This window comes from Mastomys coucha, unplaced genomic scaffold, assembly GCF_008632895.1.
Source record: "Mastomys coucha isolate ucsf_1 unplaced genomic scaffold, UCSF_Mcou_1 pScaffold6, whole genome shotgun sequence".
Classification (NCBI taxonomy): Eukaryota; Metazoa; Chordata; class Mammalia; order Rodentia; family Muridae; genus Mastomys; species Mastomys coucha.
This window is the reverse complement of record NW_022196912.1, coordinates 49,042,524-49,064,451: the sequence shown is the minus strand read 5'-3', so window position 1 is coordinate 49,064,451 and position 21,928 is coordinate 49,042,524. Positions and strand designations below refer to the sequence as shown.

The following is a 21,928-nucleotide window of genomic DNA, read 5'->3' as shown; positions in this document are numbered from 1 at the left end:
CCCCTCAGGCCCTCTATGTACTTTCTCTCTGACACAGCACCTTGGGCAAAACAAGGCCACCACTGTGAAGCCCAGGAAGACAAGCTGTCTGTGCCCTGCAGAAAGCCTGCCACTGTGGAATCGGGTCCCCCTCCCATTCTCCTGCTCGTGAGAGCCCCCCCACCCCACCCCAGCCCCATCCGGGCCTGACATCTGCTTAGCTCCCTAGTACTGACAGGCTCGAACCACACGGAGCATGGCTGCAGTCCAGCGAGGGGCACACCATGCTGTCGGAGGGCTTCTGGGTAGTGCTCGCATCCCAAGGATGGGCTCAAATTGAGTGAGCCGCCGTGTACCATTATCCAATATTCCATTTTAGGCAGCTAGTTATGTAAATAGGCAGTTCTCCAGACTGGCAGGTGAGAGGATGAATTTTAAGAAGGAGAGAGCACAAAGGTGTGCATTCACTCTTTAGAATCTGTCACCTTCGCCCCACTCCCCTGCTAGCTCCCAGTAACGGATGTGCATTTGATTTCTGCTGCTCTTTAATGCGGGGAGGACCCTGTGTCTGGGGGTGGGGGTGGGGGGAAGGGGAGATGTGTCTCTGTGTCTTGAAAGATGAGATGAATAAGTTTTGCTTTGGTCTCTGAACCAGGTTCCCTTTTCTCCTGGCAGGAGGCTAGACTGCTAACATTTCAGTTCCCCAATCATCTTTTGAGCTGAGAGTGGAGATGGCTTAGCTGTTTGAATGCCAAATGATGGAGAATATGGCTCTCGCATGCCTGCAGACAATGTAGGGCATGAAACAGAGGCTGTTTTTGGCAGGGAGGAATCCTATCTGTCCACATGGCTGCCTCTCGATTCTCTAAGGCATGTTCACAGATCATTTCTTTGATCAAGTTGTTCACGAAATTATTTCAGCAACTCGTCATTCCCTGCCACCCTTCTGATTTTGAAACAGGACCACAGACGTTAGCTGTAGGTCTTTGCCAGTGGGCACACTGCGGGAGAACCAACTGGGGCTCAACATTTTAGACTTTCCCCGTGGGCCATGTGTTACATTCTTGGCCTGCAGAAAGGAGGTTTGGGATTTCAAGTCTGTGAGATGGGAAATGGGAATAGCGGCAAGGGCTCTTGCGGATTCTACCAGTGATCAGAATGTTGGAGTCATAGAGACGGGGCTAAACTGTCTGTTCAGTGGCAGTTCTCTAAGTGCTCACTTGTTCATAGCTGAAGAACAGCCCCAGAAACTCTCTCGGGTGGGAGTGTGCTCAGAAGCCATATAGACGCTCCCTGGTGAAATCAGCATTCGGGTCTGCAATGGCTTGAGTGCATCTCTCAACATTTGTTTTGAAACTTAAGTCTCCAGATGCACATGCTGATGTTTAGAAGGGGGAGTGTCTTCCAGAAGTGATTGGAATTAGATGAAATCATGCATGCATGCATGCGTGCGTGCGTGTATGTGTTTTTCTCTCTGTCTACAGTGGGGCTGGTAGCTATATAGTAAAAGGAGAGAGAGCTAAGCTCTTAGTCTTCCTGGTCTTCATCAGCTGATACCCTCTGCCACCACGCTGCACCTCAGGAAGAAGGTCCTCACCAGATGACAGCACTTTGTTATCGGACTCCTGAGCCCTGACACCATGTGATGTATTTCCTGTTCATTATAAAATCACCCAGTCTGTGGTATTTTGTCATAGAAGCAGAAAACAGACTAAGAATATAAAAAGATACCATGATGGCAGAAAATGCAACGCTATGGGAAAGTTATGAAATATAATTCTTCTCGACTCATTTCTTCAATTCAAAAAAGCTCAGATTACAGAATCAGGACCTTTTTTCCCCTTTGAGAAAATTGTCTCAAGTAGTCCAGGCTGGCCTTGAACTCCTAATCGTCCTGCCTCCACTTGCCAAGGGCTGAGATTACAGGCTTCTCACAGGCCTCCTGGTTTAGAAATGAGGTCTTGAAGGGGTGTCTTTACACTCTTGTTCATGGCCGGCTTCTTTGTGACAGCCAGAAGGTGGAAGCAAATGAAAGGGCTACTAATGTAACGCATGGATGTCTAATCTTTAGCTTTCTGAGGGAAGGAAATCCTGACAATGGCTGGACCTTGAGGACAGTAAGCTGAGTGAAACAACACAAGGCATCCACAGTAGCTATAGTCACGTAGACAGAAGGCAGAACAGGGAGTAGGGGGTGGGGGTGGGGGAGGGGAGGGGACTTGGGGGGAGAGTTTTGCAAAATGAAAAGAGGCTATATGTTGGGTGTGAAACAGTGTGATTATACTCAACAGTACTGTGCATTAAAAGTGGGTTAAGGTGGTAACTTTTATTTTATACATTTTTACCATCCTCTTTAAAAGTACCAAGAAACAACTTCACAAGTCACAAAACTCATGCAACCTAAATTATACTTCAGCAAGTCTGTGAGTATGTATGTGTATAAATATACATATATGTTATATATGCACATATATTACACACATATATATTATATATATGTTGTGTACATAGAGAGCTATGTATTACACATACACATGTGCCATGTTACTTCACAAAAGGAAATGAAGACTTCCAAGCTGCAGATCTGGTTCTTATTGCAGAAGCAAGGCAGAGTACACAGAAAGGCCTCCAGTCTCTGTTTGAAGTGCTCCTGACTTCAGCAGAGTGATGCCTGGGATGAGATAATCCAGAACAATTGCCCCGTGTCCCCCATGCTCACAGCGCAGTCTGTGTGCCTCCTCAAGAGCCAAAGCTTGTTGTCAAATGTGTTCTGCGAGGCAGCCACATGAACACAGGTGCACTGAGCTGACATTACAGCCAACATGGCAGCTAGCTCGAGGTAGTTGCTTCCTAACTACGTAACTGCCCAGCCTGGCTACTTCCTGATCTCTTATTTGATCCCCTAATATGGACTTTCTTCTACGGTATCACTGATGCTTCTAGAACTTCATCAGGGACTCTGATACCAATAACCACAGGCAGGATCTAGAGATGGAATCCACCAGAAGAAACATGAAGAATGGAAAATGCTTCCACAAAAGAACCCAGTGGAGAATCCTAAAGGCCTCGGGAGGCCTAAGGGAGGTAGCCACCAAGCGAATATCCTGGGTGTTATGTGAGCAGGCCCCCCGTTTCAGCAGAAGAAAGAGGAGGGGATAAAATCTTTGCAACAGGAATTCTGATAACTCACCAGCTAGAGGAAAGAATTACTTTGCACATGGGAGCTGTCCCTGGTACTTTTCCTGGGTTGCTGTTCTCGCCAGTAAAAGCTGTGGGCTTCTCACAGGGGACCTGCCTTTGGGCCAAGCCTGAGAAAGGGAGGTGAGGGAAAGCAGAAAAGTAGGCAGTTCTATGACAGTGGGACAGTGAGAAGGACCAGAAATACCTTGAGAGGAGGGGGAAGACTCACAAGGTTGACATCCCTACACTCGGCACAGTACACATTCTAGCCAGACTCCTTTCTCCGCTATTACCGGCCCAAGACCCAGAAGTTCAGGACAAAGGGCATAAACGAGCACAAGAAGGTGCCACACAGTGACAGACAACAGGCCCCAAGCCCTCCATCTTCTTTAGTGGGAGAGAGCGGGTTCATATTTGAAGCTCTTCCACACTTACCTGCCGCCACCTGTGCAGCCAGCCACCAGCTCAGGACTGCCTGCGGCTGCTCTCCTCTCCAGTCCCCATACTTCCCTACCACCACCTTCCTAGATAGCAATGTGTCAGCCTCAGGCAGGCAACGAGGTGTGGCTCCTTCAGGTGGTGGTAAGCCCTGAAGTACATACAGTTTTATTTATTTTTTTCCCCTCCACTTCCAAAGCAGCCAAATATTCCTACCCTGATTTCACAGAGTGCCAACTCCCATCGTCTCTGCTTGCCACCGCAGCAAATGAAGCTCTTATGGGTGGTGAGGACTTGGTAGGAGCTGGCTAGGCAGCAGCACCCAGAACACAGACTGGCAAGGAACAAGGAACTTGTGTGTGTGTGTGTGTGTGTGTGTGTGTGTGTGTGTGTGTGGTGTGTTTGTGTGTGTGAAGAAGATAAACAAGCCTGGGAAGGGAGCCAAAAAAAAAAAAAAAAAAACCCAAAGTCCTTCCCCTTCCACCTCGAGGGATGGATACTTCCTCTGTTTTCATCCTTCATTGCATTTATAAATGCACTACTATCCTCCTTTTGAGGTGCTGTGTTTAAAAAGAAAAGAGGATTCCCCCATGAAGCCCGTGCTGTTCTCAAAACGCCTGTTTTGTGGGCTTGGCACAAACTCTTTCAGGGAGCCCAGGGCTGTGGCTCATTCCAGCTATGTCGAGGATGTTGGGAGCCTTTATCGCCTCGTTATGTCCTCCTCTCAGGCCTGGGAAGGCATTGCAGTGTGGAGATGGGCCCTCCCTCAACCCCTGGTACCACAGGGAGGTGTCTACCTTCTGTTTCTCTTGTGCTGCTTTGGTTCCCCATGTCTTCTTCCCGTGTGCTTGGCCTGTCTGAATTGATCTTTCTAGACCAAGGCAGGTCTTCTGGCTTTAAGAAAAATGGTTCTCTTGGCATCAAGCAGATTCCCCTCCCTGCCCAGTGATGTCTGCAAAAGAGCAGAGGTGGAGAATCATGACGGTGTCATTGTGAGAGTCACTGTTGGGCGACAGGGCCAGCTGCCCCCTGCCGGCCATGCTTTCACGCTGGTCATGACTTATTCTTCTATAGTCAACAGATATGTCTGAAGAGAATGGTCCGGAAAGTCTGTAGGTTTGCGAAAACTATTGCCAGCCTTTCTCCACTTAACAAGTGGGGTAAAGACAGATTTGACAGACAGGAGTGTGAGGACATATGGTATTTGTGCTGTGGGTTATGTGTCTGATGTGAACTCGAGGCTGTCTGATCTCTTCCACCGCCTCATTTGACAGAGATCGGCATGCCTATATGAGAGGCCTGGCAGAGTTTGGAGAGTGTCTGGTTTATTAGCAGACCCCCGGATAGCCCATCGCACCCAGCCTCCTTCCTCCCAAGTGGGAGCAGCATCAAATCATCCCAATAAAAAGGAATTTAGCTCTTTTAACATACTCCTAGAGTAGGAATTCTGCTTGGCACTTGTACAAATACTGAGGGGTTGGGGAAAGGCTGCCACCAGGAAATCATTTCTAATTGGAACCCTCTAAGTTGAAGAAATTCTAGGGATGGTCTGGCAGGTTTAAGAATCAGGTGGTCACTAAGACTTCGTATAAAGAATAGCTACAGAATCCTACCCTGCTGCAACAGATATAGTAGGCACCACATGTAACCTGATGAGTGGGAAATCCCCCTTTACCCTGCTTTTGAGGCATCTGGGAAAATGTTCAAGAAGCCAGCTTTTAAATACCTCTAGCAAACTAAAAAGGACCTGTAAATAAGAAAATCTACTGGGCTGATCCATTATTATCTTGTGGCAGAGAAGTGAAAACGGCAACACCATGCACCATCACTCTCTGCGTGGTCTGGACTCTCTCCCACACAACACACCCTCAGTAAACTGAGAAATGCATTCAGACCACACGGCTGCTGGGGGCGGTGAGTGGTCCTGGCAGCAAAGTGGTTGGCAGGAGGTGGGATGTGTGGAAAGCTTATCAAGCGCCCCTGTTGGCCATGAAGGGGACAACATCTTCACCAGCAATGGACTATGGGCTACAAAGCATAGCCTCTCAACTCCATCGCGAAGATGATTAGTCATAAAGGAAGGCAGATGAGGTTTTTCTCCCTGAGACAAGTTAGAGGTGTGGCGTGTGTGTGAACCCGGGAGTTTGAATAAGCTGACCTGGATGAACTGTAGAAAGGGGTGAGGAGCAGGGGCTGCGTACAGAGAAAGCCCAGCTCATAAAGCGCTTGCTGTGTAAATCTGAGCACCCAACTTTCATAACCAGCATGCACCTAAAAGGCTGGGTGTGGTAAAACATGCCTGCGATACTACTACAGGACAACTTGGAACAGGATCTGTGGGGCTCACCAGCCCACCAGCAAAGCCTACTTGGTGAGTCTCAGGCCAATAAGAGACCTTGTCTCAAGATAAAACAAAAACAAGTGGATGCCACCTGATGCCACCTGACATTGGCCTCCACATGTACATACACACACACACACACACACACACACACACACACAGAAAGAGAGAGAAAGAGAGACAGAGACAAAGAGAGAGAGAGAGAGAGAGAGAGAGAGAGAGAGAGAGAGAGAGAGCATAAACATCCTCCAGACATACCAAATGGGGCTGAACTGAGGGTTTGAGCCTTGTCAATCAGTTCTGGAAAGTTCACTGACTGTAGAGGTGCCCTGTCCCTGAATCCTGCCTTTTCAGCGGCTGGCTGCTTTCCCACCAGAAAGTAATCCATACAGCTTCCTAGCTGTCAGGTCCCAGCAAGCTCCTACAGGCTTCTGTCCTTGTGAGGGGGCAACAAGACGAGGGCTTGTGAGGAAGCCTGGGTTTTAACTCGTCCCTCCATCCTTGGTGGGACAGACCCGACTAACATATCTCAGCCCCCCAGGCCTGCCTCAGTTTCCCTATTAGTGAAAGGAAGGTATGACATTCGAAACGATTAGAGGAGGTAATGGGCTTGGAGGGTTACTTGGGTGCGAAGCACAGCCTCGAGGTTGAGGTGAAACAGAGGAGAGAGAGCCACACCATTCACTCTCTCACGGGCCCTCCTGGGGTGTAAGCCATGGTCACCATCAGAAACTTTTTGTCTCTTCTGTCTCTAGGGGTTGCAATGGACAGAGTGGGAGGCAGTGGACAGGTGGGAGCAGATGGCTTCCAAACTCACCCAGAGAAGACCAATCCTGGGAGTACAGTGGAGAGGAAAAATGGAAGAAGGGAATGAGTCATTCCATACTCAGAGACCCCCTGTCCAGGGCTCTGCATCCTGCTTCTCAATCCCTAGGCACGCCCAAGCTTGGGTGAGTCACCGCAGCTTACACCTGGATGGGGCTTCCTAGGAGAGGAGTAAGCAGGAAACTCAGCCTATTAACATAAGACAATGCCTGCAGTCCAGCAGTGTCGGGGGACTCTGATGTTCCAGGGAACCTTATCTTCTGGGGGAGGCTACCTGTGCACCTCCAGGCTGTTCAGCAGGATGAAGGAGACCCTGTTCTCCACAGTTCTCTCCAATTCTGAACTTCCAAGGGTGTGGAGCTTAAAAGGGGCCCCCAGAACCACCAAGAGATCAAGGGGTGCTAAGTACTCCTGGAGAGCCCTAGTACCCTAGGACTGTGGTAGAATCAGCAAGCTGGAGGGTAGTCTGGATATAGTAGGGCATCTGAGGCTGCCCAGGCTGCCCCTGGGAAGAGCTGTGGGTCCAATGGGCTTCAGGCCCACTCAAGGTTTCAGGGACCCTATCAAATGCATCAAACCTATCAGTGCATCGTCCCATAACTAAGAACCATGGACACACAATTTGGATGGCTGGTCATCAAGATTCACATCATTGCGGAAACGGCATGAAGGCCACTGAGGGTGGGGCTAAGGTCTGGGGGTTAGGTGGATTGTGGAGGACTGAGTCCCTGGCAATAGCTTGGCACTGCCTATACTCAGGAGTAGCAAGTGGGAACACTTCCCTTTCTGGCCACCAGAGGTCACTGGCTCCCACTACTGGAGCTGTAAGATGTCCTTTCAGAGAGCCCTGTTACCTGCTTACCAAGGCCAGGACATTAAAGTCTCCTCAAGCCCTAATGCCAGTTCGGATCCAGGAGAGGGATGGGAATCCTTAAAGAATGTCTTCCATGTCCCTGACAGGGAGGGATGAGAGCAGACTCCTGAAATGATCCTGGGATCCCATGCCCAGGCTCTCCCTTTAAGGAGTCAGCAGAACACAGCAAGAAAATGGCCGGGGACTCTGTGACCAGCTGCTCCTATTTACTTCAGAGAAGAACAAACACATTCAGAACAAACACTCCCATTCATTCCTTTTCATTCATATTCTCTCTGTCTCTGTAGGCAAACAACTGAAAGCCACTGATGAGTTCTGAGCAGCACAGTATGTGTGTGTGTGTGTGTGTGTGGGTGGGTGGGTGTGTGGGTGTGTGGGTGTGTAGGGAGGGCATGTACTGGAAAGGCAAGGCTTTCACAGCCTGCATGGATGCCCTGATATGAGTCCCTGTGGCTCCTGGGAATCAACCCCAATTCACACCAGCACTAGGTTAGAAGAGCTAAGCCCTAAGTCTCTCCCACAGGCATCTGGCTGGGTCCTCTCCATAAAACACTGGGAAGACATTCAGGACACATGAACTCCCACATGTCCCCTCTTTCCCAGAAGACTCACCTCCCATTTCCAAGCATTTTGGGAGGGGCCGTCTGGAAAGAGGGAGCCCCTCCCCCACTGTGCTGTAGGGTGTGCACAGGGAGGCCAGGAGCCTGCTGATTTTTCTTCTGCTTTGGCTCATTTTCCTTCTGGAACAGCAGGCTCATCTCCTGCATTTTTAATAGTGGAGCATATTTAGCATTCAACACACACTTGCAGGTTGATAAGGCCCAAGGAGAAGGCATCAAGCCATCCATGGGAGGAAAAGCTCTTCCCAACTCTGCCCTGCCTCCTGCTCACATCAGCAAATGACAGTGGATTCTAGTTTTCTATCTCCTCGCCAGGGCTGGCTGTAGTGGGAAGGGACAGTGGCTGGGAAAGTTATCCTGGCTGGCAGTCACTCTGCCAGAGCCAGGTCCCTGGCAGAGCAGAGACTCATAACGAAGGATGAAATGGTCAATGTGGCTCAAAAGGCCCAACAACCATAGTTTCCCCTTTCTTTCTTGAGATGGGGTCTTGCTCAGGCTCAAGTCATCTTCCCCCTCAGCATCCTGAAGGCTGGGATCATGGGTTTCATGAGCTGGGACTGTTTATAGATTCCTAGTTGTCTTTTGCTCAGGGACTAACTAAATCATTTGCCCACATCCCTGTGTCACTGTGGACTACAGGGATATTAGCCAGGGACTCTGTCGCTTTTGACTTCCTCAGGAGTGATTTCTAACAGGCAGGTAAACTAGAGGAGAGAGCTCAGGGAGCTACAAGTGAAGGACTAGCACACTGCTATGTGAATTCTCAGGCAGTTCGAAGGAGACAGATTTAATGGCATGGCGATGCTGTCTTCCTCTTCCCCCCCCAACCCCCACCCCCGTTTTCCTCTTCCTCTTTCTTTTTTGTAATGCTGGTGACCAAAGCCTCCTGCATGTTGGACAAACACTTTATTGCTGAGCTCCTCCCCTAACGTACTTCAGGGGCAGAGTCTTGTTAAGTTGTCCAGTCTGGCTTTAAACTCACTCTGGAGCCCTGGCAGACCTTGAACTTTTAATCCTCCTGACCCGGACACACAAGTAGCTGAGCTTACAGGCCTGTACTACCAGACCTGGCTCCTTGTCCCCATGTCTCCCCTTCTCCTCACTGTGTCTGTGGGCACATGTGTGGTAAAGGGTTTGTATGGAAGTCTGCAATTTTGTGGAGCTAGCTCTGAGAACAGAACTCGGGTCACCAAGCGTGTGGCAAGCATTTCACTAGGCCATCTCACTAGCCTTCCCCTTTCTTCTTTTAAAATTTTCTATGTTCATTTGTTTATTTAATTTTTGAGACAGGGTCTCACCATGCAGCCCTAGCTGGCCTGAAACTCACTATACAGACACAGATAGCCTGTGCCTCAGAAGCACTGGGTCTAAACACATGAACTACCAAGTCCAGCCTTCTCCCTACTAAGCCATCGAAAGGGCAAAATCATATAACCGCAGACTACTCAATTCAGTGTGAAAATACTCAGAGATCAGCCTGACTCAGAGGTGCTGTCTATAGCTATGCATTCAAACCTGAGCTACTTGTGAAGGGAGATCCTGACACCTGCTGTCAAATTCCATGTCAAGTCTGCCAACCCTGTAGGGAGGCAATCTTGTGTGCTTCGGTGGCCTTAAGGGTCAATTGAGAACTCATTTGGAAGGGCCCTTTGGCTGGACATTCTCTACGGGTCTCCCTGCTGTTCCCACTACAGGTCCAGAACACCAGGCTAACACAGTTAAGGACCGTGTGTTCCTTCCATTTCACAAGAACAGCCAAAGCACTTGTAAATCCAAGACCCATAGGTCCCCACGCGGGGTCACTCAGAAACACAGCAAGGGCTGAGCTCTCTGATGGCAGCCACCAGTGACTACTCAGCTCGTGCAGTGTGATGGCGGCTGGGAATGGAATTCTAAATATTTAAATTCACAGCAATTTAAAGCAAAGAAACCGGATTCAGTTATTACGGAGTTTAAGTGTGTTTAGGACCACTTGAGTTTGCAACTCTGCCAGACAGTTTCTAGTTCTTAATGACATCTGGCAATGGAATACATATTCCTGTAAACTTAGATTGTCACAAAGGTAAAAGATGCACAGGACTTCAACTGGGAGGGCGGGATGAGCTGGCTGTGAGGCCAGGAATGCGAACTAACTTACTAACTGTATGTTGAATCGATAATATTGTAGTTGTATCAGGTTAAAGAAAATGTATTGTAGAAAATTAATTTCATAGTTTTTTTTTTCAAGGTGGCTGATGCTTTAGAATGAGATGTGGGGCACACACTGTGTTTCCATTGGATACCGCCACTCCAAACACTTCCTGACAGAAGGTCACTGCCTTTGGGAAATCACACGGTCCCCTTCAATGGACCCATCTAGTTCTGTGTGACAGTCAGTTCCAGAAGTGTTTGTCACAGTGGCCTCTTGCTTGCACAACTGCCAACAGGCCACCACGCTGGGGGCACCATCATTACCCCATGAGCAGAAGGAACGAAGGAAGTGGAATGTATGATGGAACATACACAGAGAGCATCATGGGAGAGGGCATTACAAGCAAACACCGTAAGTCATGGACTGAGAGCAGATGGCAGTGTATTGGGTTGCTGGCCAGGAGAAAGTGGATGAGGAGGGACTAAGGACAGAGTGACCAGTGAACAGGTGATAACAATGACTATGACTTGGACCAGGAAGAGGGGGACAGGATGCAGCAGAACAGTAGGCTGAGCAGGCCTTGCTTCAGAGGCTCCCCTTCCTGTCCCATTTCCAAGGGCCCTATCTTTGGCCTTCATTCTTTTCTCAACACATCCCTTTTTGGGAGGTCCTGCCTCTGTACCGACAGTGATGATGTCCTGTCTATATGGACGGCTCTCATACTTCTGTTCCAGCCCTACCACTCTCTTGACCCCAAAGTCTAAATATTCAGTGCCTGCCAGCTACTTCTTTGCAGGTCTTTCTCAGACCCTTCGGAACATACCGATTCTGATGGAGCTGACCCTCTTCCATTTGAGAAAGGGGCAGAAACAGTAAGCCAGCCATTCAAGTCTGAAGTACCACCGTCATCCTAAGTCCTCCCCAGTAGTCCAGTGCCATGTGTGTGTATACTAGCCCTCACCCGTGAGTCCTCTCCCATGGACGTGCCACCTCCTCACCGTGCCACCACCCTGAGCTCAGGCTCTTACTGTACCTCACTTGGACAATGTGGCGATATCCTCACTCTTCTCAATGCTTCCAGAATGTTCCCCCAGCCTTCCTTGATACTGCTGCCTGCTAAGGAGACTTTAGAACTGAAAACTACTCTTTTATTTCTCTAGGTCCTTTTTCTATGGTCCTGAATTTGCTGCACTCTCAGTGGGACTTCATGCCTCCTTGGATTCAGAGCCTACCTCTCCTCCTGTGCAAATGCTTCTGCCCATTCTGAGCCCTTTGCCTACGATATCCTTCCCACTTGCTGAAAAATAAGTATTTTTTTATTGTGACAAAACAGACATAGCCTGAAATCACGTCTTGAGCTCTGTTTTCTGTGTCCAACTCCTTACTATAGTCGTCTTGTACTTAGGGTCTAACTTAGGATTTTTTTACTTTATGATATGTACTCAGTGGCAACTATATTTTCTTCAGTTTTGGGGTGCTGGGGGCTGAACCCAGGCCCTCAGGCATGGGATGCCCACACTTTCCCATCGAGCTGCACCACCAGCCCAGAATTTTAACTTTGAACTTTGAGCTTTTCCTAGGCTAGCCATCTGTGTACGGTGTTCTTTTACAGTCCTGGGCTATGGCCTGGGCTGCAGAAAGCGGTAAGACCCACAGCTGACCACATATAAAGTAGGCTTTTTTCTCCCTAGAGACTTAGCCCAATGGAAGCTGATCAGCCGGGTCTGAGGTGGTTGCTTCTTTTCTTTTTGCGTGTATGTATGCATGTGTGCATGTTATATGTATGTGTTTGTGTGAGTGTGGGCACATGTTTGTGGGTACATTTAGGGGCTCAGGGTTCATGCTGGGCATCTTCCTTGGTTGCCTTCACTTTAGCCTTTAAGATGGACCTCTTGGGTCAATCAGGGACTCCTTGATTTGGCTGGACTGGTTTGGCAATGAGTTTTAGGGATCTGCCTTTATACCCCTTTCCCCCATCACTGGACACACACTGCTGTATCCAACTTTTATGTGAGTTCTGGGACTGGGAACTCAAGTGCTCATGCGTGTGTGACAGACCTTTTACCAAGAGAGTCATCTCCCTGGCCTAGCCCCATTTTTTTTTTCTTTTTCTGTTTTGGTTTTAATGTAGATGATGGGAAGCTGAACTCAGGTCTCCATGAGCGTTTACTGAATTAGAGGCAAGAGAGGCAAGTTCAAAGCCCTGCATAGATTTGCTGTATGGTTCTGAGCCAGCGACTTAGCATGTCGGGTCTCATTTTTATGCCTGAATAGCTTGTGATTCTAAATCACGGGTCTCCCAAGGTTCCAGCTTCCTTACTGCCTACTAAATGAAGAGTGAGTGAGCCCTACCATCAACATGAAGACCCTCTGTGAGTTGGTCCTAAATTCCCTATTTCAAATCTGATGACCCATTAATACCTATTATACTAGCTTTCCCTGCTCTCTTCCCCTGGTATTAGAACATGCCTCTGACCTTCACTCAGCATTTAATGGACACCTACACTAATAATTATGTGCCCTCTACAATAATCACCAAGGGTGCACAGGGCCCACTAATGCTAGATAGAAAGCTTTGTGCAAGTTAAAAACAAAAAAACAAAACCTGTGGTCCACACAAAGAACTGACGGTCTTCATCCCCTGGTGTACAGCCTGTGCAACTATAAGGGATAGCCTTGGGAATCCAAAGTTAAACATGATAAGATAGGATAAGGCACAGCCGAAGGGCATTCAACCCAGGCAGATGGCTTAAAAAAAGGCCTACCAGACGAGGTCACAGTTCAACCACTCCTCAGTCTATCACGGGGCAATAAAATTTTCAGTTTCATACACATTTCAGTATGTATGTAGAAAGTTCTGAAGGCCAACATGCATTTTTTAAAATTTGTCTATAAATTTTATTTTATGTGGGTGGGAGTTTTGCCAGTGTGTCCGTTTGTGTACCACCTGTGTGCCTGGCACCCTCAAAAGCCAGAAGAGAAAGGACATTAGAGTTCTGGAATTGCAGACAGTTGTTAGCTGCTACGTGGGTGCTGGGAATTGAACCCAGGCTCTCTGGGAAAGAAGCCAGTGTTTTTTAACTGCTGAGCCAAATCTCTCTAGTCCCGACACACCTTTACTATATCTACTTAGGGGGTTGGGAGGTGGCCCAGTGAGTAAACTGCTGCTGTGAGCTCACTTTTATTTAATAGGTAATGGGGAACTTGAGGTAATTGTGATTTGGAATTCAGGCTTAAAATGGGACAAGGGGTGCTAAGTGACTGCCTCAAGGACACACAGAAAGTCCATGGCAGAGCCTGACTTTGAATTCGATTTGCTTGCTCCCTTCCATGCTGTTCCCCAGAGCGCTTATTAACCCTTGGTCCACCTGTCCACCATAGCCCCCTGCTGGCGAGTGCCCACCATAGCCCCCTGCTGGCGAGTGCATCTACTTCACTGCCACGACCGTGGTTGTTATCTTCCATCGACACAGGAGCCAGTTTCTTCTGCTTTTCAATGAGAACTAAAGACCCGTGGCTCTCAATGAACTCTTCAGGCCTTCGGTGGGTGCTAGACCAGCACTGCTGTAGCATTCCTCCTCGTGGATGCTGATGGGTTGGCACCCTGTCCCGTGTGCAGGATGGCCACGTGCCATTTGCGGACTGCACAGCTCCCGCCATGTGAGCTAGTCTGATAACTGTGGTACACTCACGCTGTCAGTTCTGCTCCTCCCAGTTAACACATCTGGCCGATTGCTTCAACAGCACTTTATGCCCCTTGCTGAAGGCGCCTTGCCCGTGGCGGGTCTTAGTGTGCTGAGAGGGTTGACTCGGCTGAGTGCTGAAACTGACTTAACGCAGCAGTTTCCCCGACAGTGGCCTCTTGGGAGAACGGAGTGATGTGAGACCATGCGACCCCTCAGCTGCCCTTTCATAAGGTGAGCTCGCTTTGTAGTATCCTCACTCGGGGATCTTCACCTTCCTTACATTTGTCCGTAGGTCGTTCCCAGACTCTTCTTTATTTGCTTGTCTAGTGCTGGAGACCTCACTCACGCTAGGTAAATGCGTTTACAACTGGGCAACACCCCTCAGCCTGAATAAGTTATTTCACCATTTTCCATTTCCATGGTTTCCCCTGAATCTGCAGCTTTTTACTTTTCACACGGGGTCTCACTACACAGTCTAGCCCTTAAACCCCAACCACCATACCTCTCTCTGAAGAGCCACTTCCCTAATGATGGATGCCCCAGCTGGCTGAGCTCCTCCATCTTAATCCCAGGTTATGAGGTTCCGGCAGAGATGGAAGTGTAAATGATCATGGTAATGATCCTTAAACATGCAATGTGCGTGTACTCTGACCCATGTTTTGAACTTGCTGCCATATGAAGGGGCTACTGGATCCTCACAGCATCCCATGGAACAGAGCTTTTCTATGACTAGATCCATTTTACAGCACAAGAAACCGAGGCACAGCAAGATCAAAAGACTTGCCCAAGGTCACCCAGCAAAGGGACCCGTTCACAGGGAATAATTCCTCAGCAGTCAAGCCCTTGGCTCTCTGGGGGGCATGGAGAGGAGGGCCTGAGGGGTCCACACTGCTACGAACTGATCACAGATCACCAACTATTACTCTAGATCCAGGCTCTCCTAAAGCAACTGTTTCATTACACAAGATAGATCTATGCTCCAGTGGCCCACAGAGAACGCAGCTAGTGTACGAATCAGATCCGCTTGCCGCCAAGTCCCTGTTCCAACCTCTCCCACTATCACCTGAGGCTCTTTCATTGATCTGGCATAATTAGCTCTTTACAAGTCATCATAATTTCCAGCGCACAGTGCCTGCCCCATTGATGGGTGATTGTATTCCACAGCCTTCCCGGGTAGGACACTAAGTGCAATTAACTACCATTAATTAATGAACAGCATTTCTCTTTAAACACATAAATTAGACACAGTCTTCACTTGTCCCTTCTCTGTCTTCAGGAGGCCTGGAAGATGAAGCGGTGACAAGCTAGTCCCAAGCCCCTCCTATTCTCAGTGTGATTTCCTATTTGTTGGGCCCATAGGGAATCTTTATGTGTCTTTTTGGTAAAGACTCCCCATCAAAGGGGTGACTTTCCCTTTCTCTCTGCCCTACAGTTAGTTTTAAGAGACCCAGTGTCCTTGGGGTGGGGGGATGGGGAGCAAAAGCTCTGTGGGGGAGGGAGACTGATTCCAGGGCTGGGGCACCAGCATAGCTTCCTCCCTTCTCTTCTCCCTCCGTGGACTGACAGTCTGCGCCTTGATTGCTTACACCAGTGTTTCTCTTCATTGGGGCAGAAAATTGAGAGGCAAACATAATGGAGGAAGCTTTCCCTGTTTTCTTTCCTTAGACACACACATACAGCTCGGTTCTCAAATGTACTCCCATTCTTTGTCGAGACACATAGTACTTTTAAGGCCCCGTGCTCCCTCTAGTTACTAGAGACTAGTAGCTGGCCTCCTCGTGCTGTCATTCTGGGTTCCTGCCTCAGTACCTCCCGGATTTCTGAACATGACACCCGGAGTCGAAGCCGGGGTGGGGAGGGCAGAGAGAGTCTCAGCTGCCCAGCCCCTGGACTCACCATGGTTTATCCCTTGGTCCCTTTGTGGAGAAGACTGTGTGCTGTGTGCTGCTGGAGGTAAGGAGATTGTCTTTGGGCGTTTTAAATGGCTTTGAGGTGCTGCTGACAGCGCTATGGCCGCTGAGACAGGCTTTCGGCTTTGCCTGTGCTACTGATGTCCGGGAATTGGAGGCTGGAGACGCTGGAGAGGGACAAGGCCTGCACATTGAACTGTGTCTTCTCTCTACAGGGGAGAAAGAACAGAATTCAGCCCAGCATCCGTGGCCAGTGAATCCCATATTCACACACACACACACACACACACACACACACACACACACACACACACACTCCTTGTGAATACCACAGGCACAAAGCAGGCCTCTGCTTGGCAGGGTCGGCACCTCCACAGCCTCTGACGTTTGCTCTGATGTTGGCCTCAGTGCCAACTTACAATGACCGCAGTCGGGACTTCTGTATCAAATGGCATGCTAAGCTAACCCCGGGATTCTCGAGGGAGGTATTTCTATCCTTCTGCAAAACCACTTCCACGGGGAATAGCAGGTGTCACCTGACACAGTGGATCAACCACAAAACCAACCCGATCCCCAGACGGCAACTCAGGTCTCCTGGGGCAGTGGGCAGGACAGAACTCTTAGCTTGAATTCTCCAGCATACGAGCAGCATGGAAGACGGTGGTGAACATGGTGGGAGGGTCTCCAAGAGTCATTAAAGGCCCAGAGAGGCTCAGCATGGAACAGTCTGCTGATGTATCCTAGCTGTGGCCTCTTTAAGCTCATAGAAGTTCACGATGCATGGATTAGGGAGGGCAGGCACCACTTCCTGCGCTTCTATAGGAAGTACTAGCAGCCCGAGACACCTCATTTATTCACACCCTGCCAGCTCCCATGTTCTTGGACCAACAGAAAGAAAACAGACATGACCAGGGCTGGATTCAAGAAGCTAGGTTCTGATACATACCCTGATGGTGGTCATTAACAGTTTGAGAGTAACGGGTTTGATAAAAGTTAAGGACTCTAGAAGAGTACATTTCCACGTGCCTGAAAGCTTTGTACACACTTCCAGGAAAGAAATATTAAACTCTTAGAGGGTGTTCCTGAAATCCTAAATCCCCTCTGGCTCTCCAGTGCCTATAAGTAATTAGGTGATTACTATTTGCTGAAGAAATGAATGATGTGGCAGAAAAAGACCTGATGGGAAGAATTAGAGATCACAAATCTACAAGTCAGCAGTGATGGTGACAATAAAGGCGGAGGAATGGAGAGATGGTGGATCACATTCCCCCTCCAGCTGAGAGCTGTTACGGGTTTTCTTTTGGGTGAAGTACTTCTGGCTGCTGTAATAGGAAGCTGATGGGTCAGAAAGAAGCCAGAGTGTCCTTAGAAAGCAGGTTGGGGTTTCTCTGCCACCCCTCATCCCAATGGGCCGTCAGGGTCTCTCAAAGTTGACCGTGTGGAATTGGGTGCTACAGTATTCGAGGATCATCTGATTTCTGGGTGTTTTACCTGACCAGTGTTTATATTCTATCTCTGCAGAATGATTCTGTGGGGCAATTGTTCTCTGCTGGCTCAGAGTGAACCCTGCACGCATGACTTATTCCCAGAAGCCATCACTGAAGGTTTTGAGAACCAAGATGTGTTCTGATGCTGTAGAGAGAGCACAGGGCTGGGAGGTAGCACACCCTGAATCCCAACACCCTTATGGTAGGTTTGAGTTCTCTCAGTGCTGAGCTCTCTCTTGGCTTCCAAACCTTCATCTATAAATGAAGTGGATTCCTAGATGGATTCTCAGGCCTCCTTCTACCTTGACTATGAATACAATACATTCTAGTATCTGCTCATATCTCACAGTTCTTAGATGTTATAGGAATAATTACAGAGTATTGATAAATCTTATGTGAGTAGGCTCTTCCTTGGAAGAACTCACTGTTTGTAAAATTGTATGGCCTTATAAACTCCTTTATGAGGGTGGCCAAGCATGTCTACCTTCCCCACAGATGACTGGCTGTTGGAAACTTAGAGAGACCAGGTAATTGCCAAGGTCAGGACTAATGACTGCTTGAGGAATAAGGCCTTGGCCATGGGCCCAACTGCCTCTCAGGAAGGAAATAGGGTGTACTGTGAGCAAGATTGGAGAACATAGAGTCACTAAAGGTTAGGTGTGGGTAATACAAGAGATCTAGTCTCATCTCCTTTATGAGGCCCACAGGGGGGACCTGGTTGTGGCCACCATGGAACCAGAACCGAGAACCAAGACCTCTTCCTTTAAGCCCTCTTTCTTAGAACTTTGTGCCCTTCAGAAATACCCTTTAAAGCAATCTCTGTCTGTCTGTCTGTCTGTCTGTCTGTCTGTCTGTCTGTCTCTCTCTCTCTTTCTCTCTCTCTCTATTTCTCTCTCTCTCTCTCTCCCTTCCTTCCTTTCTTTCTATCTTTTTCTTTTCTTTTCCTTTTTTTGCTTTCTGACATGGGTGTTTGACTCTAAAATAATAGTTTTATTTATTTACAGCTCTTCCATGATTTTTTCTGGCCTTCATTCACTGGCTTCTTCAAAGCTGGTAAGGAGTGGCATATACAAATCATTACTCCTTAGCCTTTGATTACTGAGTAACAAAATCCTTATTTTTCTAAATTAATGGTTAAAAGCTGCAGAAGTAGCAAGGCGGGAGTGAATGAGAATAACACATAAAGACACACATTCATGAAAATGCTGTATGATGCTTGTTATGCTTTGTATAAGCTAAACATTAATTAAAAGTTAATTAAAAATGAAATAATGACAAGAGATTATCATTAAAATACAAGAATGGGAAGGGGACTAGTGATTATGAAATTAGCTTCATAGAGTAGTTGTAGCCACATATTATACTGTTAAACATCAAATCAATGATTTTTCTTGGTTTTACATTTTACTTTCAGCCGCCATAAGTCCTTTAGTTTACTACATAGCTGTGGTAACCTTGAACTTCAGATCTTCCAACCTCAACCTCCCAAGTACTGAAATTATAGGCCTGAGCCACACCTAATTTATGTGGTCCTGAGGATTAAGCCCAGGGCTTTGTACCTGCCAGAGAAGAACTCTATCTACTAAAGTTGCATCTCCAGCCCCTATAAGTCCTTCTTAAACACTCACTGGAAAGAACAAGTTGCATACAAGCGATCTGAAGATCAAGTTCTGTGATTTTTTAAGTGTGCAATTTTCTACTGAAGTAAGTTGACCAAAAATAAAATCACTCTTTTACAGTAGCCCATAGAGAGGTTAGAGTTTCAGTCTCCTGAGCTGTAAGAGCAAGTGTGACCCCTATTGTGGCAAGTGAGAAAAAGCTACATAAACATTAAAGATGGCGGGACTGGAGTTCAACATCAGGGCTTCACTGCATTGGTGATCTGCAAGCAAACTTTTGAAAATGTGTGGAACTGCTGTTCCAGGCAGGGCAGGATGAGCAGGAAGACCCTCACTGGCATCATATGAAGACCTGCCTAGAGAAGCCTTACATACTTGTGTCTTTGGATGAAGGGTGGGGATGGTGATCAAAGACAGCAGGGTCTTTGTTACTTACAAAAAGACATTGTTCTACAGGTAGCCTTCTGTGAGCAAAGCTTCCAACATGTTTTGGTCAAGTGCCTGCCTTAGGTAGACCCCTATCATGATCCTAGTTCTCCTTGCCCTGTTCAGAAAGTCATGGCAGGACATTCTATTTCTCATTCACTATGGAAATATTTTACAGACTTAAGCAATGTTAGAGAGAAGAATCTTTTCCCCCCAAATTCCTCAGGCTTTGTGAATGTATGCAGCTGTATTAATGAAACTGTAATCAACTGATATTTTGGGCTATTCTTCAACTAACATTGTTTTATGCGTGTATGCATATCTAATTCCCACATGCTGCCATGCTCAGTCATTAACATATTGCAGAATATTTAGCTACTCTTTTCCTGTCTGGCATTCTAAAAACTAGCACTTAAAGTGATTTAGGACCTTTCCTTGAGGTGATACAACATTCCCAATATGAAAGCCTAAGTCAGTTTACATCTCCTGCTACATTGCTACATACTTATTTCCAGACCATAAGCTAAAATGCTCTAAGTGCCTACCTAGTTCTTGCCTGCTCAAAAAAAAAAAAAAAAAAAAAAAAAAAAAAAATCAGAATTTCACTCTGAGACCACCCACACAGATTTAAATATCCGACACATTAATAATGACCTTCACAGACAATCTAGGAGTGGTCCCACCACTTTTCTCCTTTGGCCACTTATTAACTTCTTTTATTTACTGTTTGTTCTATCAGCTGTATATTAAGAAGTATCTTCGTGCCCAGAACTCTACTACATAGATTTACTTTACATAGCACTTAGATATATAACTCCTTAAGTGACCTATCAGTTTTTCCATTCTATAGCTGAGGAACCTGAGTCTCAGAAAGACAGTGAGTTGCCCAAGGTATGGTGGTTTGAGTAAGAATGTCTCCCATTGACTCCTGTATTTGAATACTTGGTCCTAGTTGGTGGAACTGCTTGGGAAGGATTAGAAAGATCATTGTTGGAGAAGATATGTCACTACAGGTGGGTTTCAAGGTTTAAAAAAATCTCAAGCCATTCCCATTTCCCATTCTCTCTCTTCCTCTTGCTCCCCACCTCACACACACACACACACACACACACACACACACACACACACACACACCTTCTACTTGTAGATGAATATGGAAACTCTCAGCTGTTCTTGCTTGGCCGGCATGGACTCTAATACATTGAAACTGTAGGCTCAAATTAAACATTTTCTGTTAAGTTGCCTTGGTCTTATCACAATAGAAAAGTAATTAGACATGAAGTCATAAAGCCAGGCAATGCACATTCATCTGGGGATCTCTTTAGGACCTGAGCCTTTTATTTTTTCAAAAGAATTAAATTTTATTTAAAAACATGGGTAGGTAGGTGTGGTGATGCAAACCTTTAATCCTAGTGCTATCGAGGCAGAAGTGGTAGCAGAACTCTGTGAACTTAAACCTGGTCTCCATATAGAGTTCCAGGCCAACCAGGATAATATAGTGAGATCCCAGTCTTTAAAAGGGGAAGGGAGTATAGAGATGGTTCAGCAGTTAAGAGTACAGAAGACCCAGGTTAAGAGCACTTATTATTTTCACAGAAGACCCAGGTTCGAGTCTCAGCAGCCACATGGTGGTTAGTACCATCTGTAACTTCAGTTCCTAGGAATCTGATGCCCTATTCTGACCTCTGAAGGCATCAAGCATGCACATGATGCACATTCATACATGCAGGCAAAACTCATAAAATAAAATGAATAAATATAGCAATTTAAAACAAAACAAAACAACAACAACCCAGGGGTTGCTAGAGATGTAACTCAGAGATAGTGCTTGCTTGACGTACTGTGGGAGGAAAACAGCCCAGATGGTGCCACTGTGCAATAAGCCCCGGATAATGCTACCTGGGTCTTCTGCTGTCATCCAATTACCAACCCCACCCCACTTCCCCTTCCCACACCAGCACATCAGCATTTAACTCTTCTTTGCTTTTCTAAATCCCTTTCATCTGCTCTCTGTGTTCTCCCAGGAATGGATGCGGCCTTTCCCAAGTGGCCTTTCCTACTGCTGATGACTGTATGACATTTAGTGTTCCTTGGAGCCCATGTCTTAATTTGGATCTCTTCAACTTTGATCTTGGAAGATGCTATAGACAAAGAAGCCTGGAGGAGGTAATTGTGGAGTAGGATGCCTAGCCCTCACTGAACATTTCAGCAGGGGAGGGGCAGGGGAAAACATCAGCATGAAGCTGCTATGCTAGAGCTAGAGATCCCAGGACCAAAGAAGGGAAGCCTAAATGAACCCTTTTACCTTTTCCCATTTAATTCACCAGGAAGTCTAGGCCATACCCTCAGCATACTGCTCTTTTCCAGCTTACCACCACCACCACCATCAATCACCACCACCACCACCATCAA

General features: G+C 47.3%; 1 protein-coding gene across 21 annotated transcripts in view; it reads right to left on the bottom strand.

Moving 5' to 3' along the window:
* Positions 1-21,928, bottom strand: part of Atxn7l1 (ataxin 7 like 1) — a 226,933-nt gene that overhangs the window by 34,381 nt on the left and 170,624 nt on the right. For 19 of the 21 annotated variants that reach the window (XM_031355676.1, XM_031355678.1, XM_031355691.1 and 16 more), the window contains one exon: positions 15,971-16,193. In XM_031355676.1, the coding sequence (XP_031211536.1) occupies positions 15,971-16,193 (223 nt within the window). Of the gene's footprint in view, positions 1-3,169; positions 3,288-4,394; positions 4,550-15,970; positions 16,194-21,928 lie in introns of those variants that run through there. The other 2 variants (XM_031355677.1, XM_031355686.1) reach the window with 2 other exon arrangements.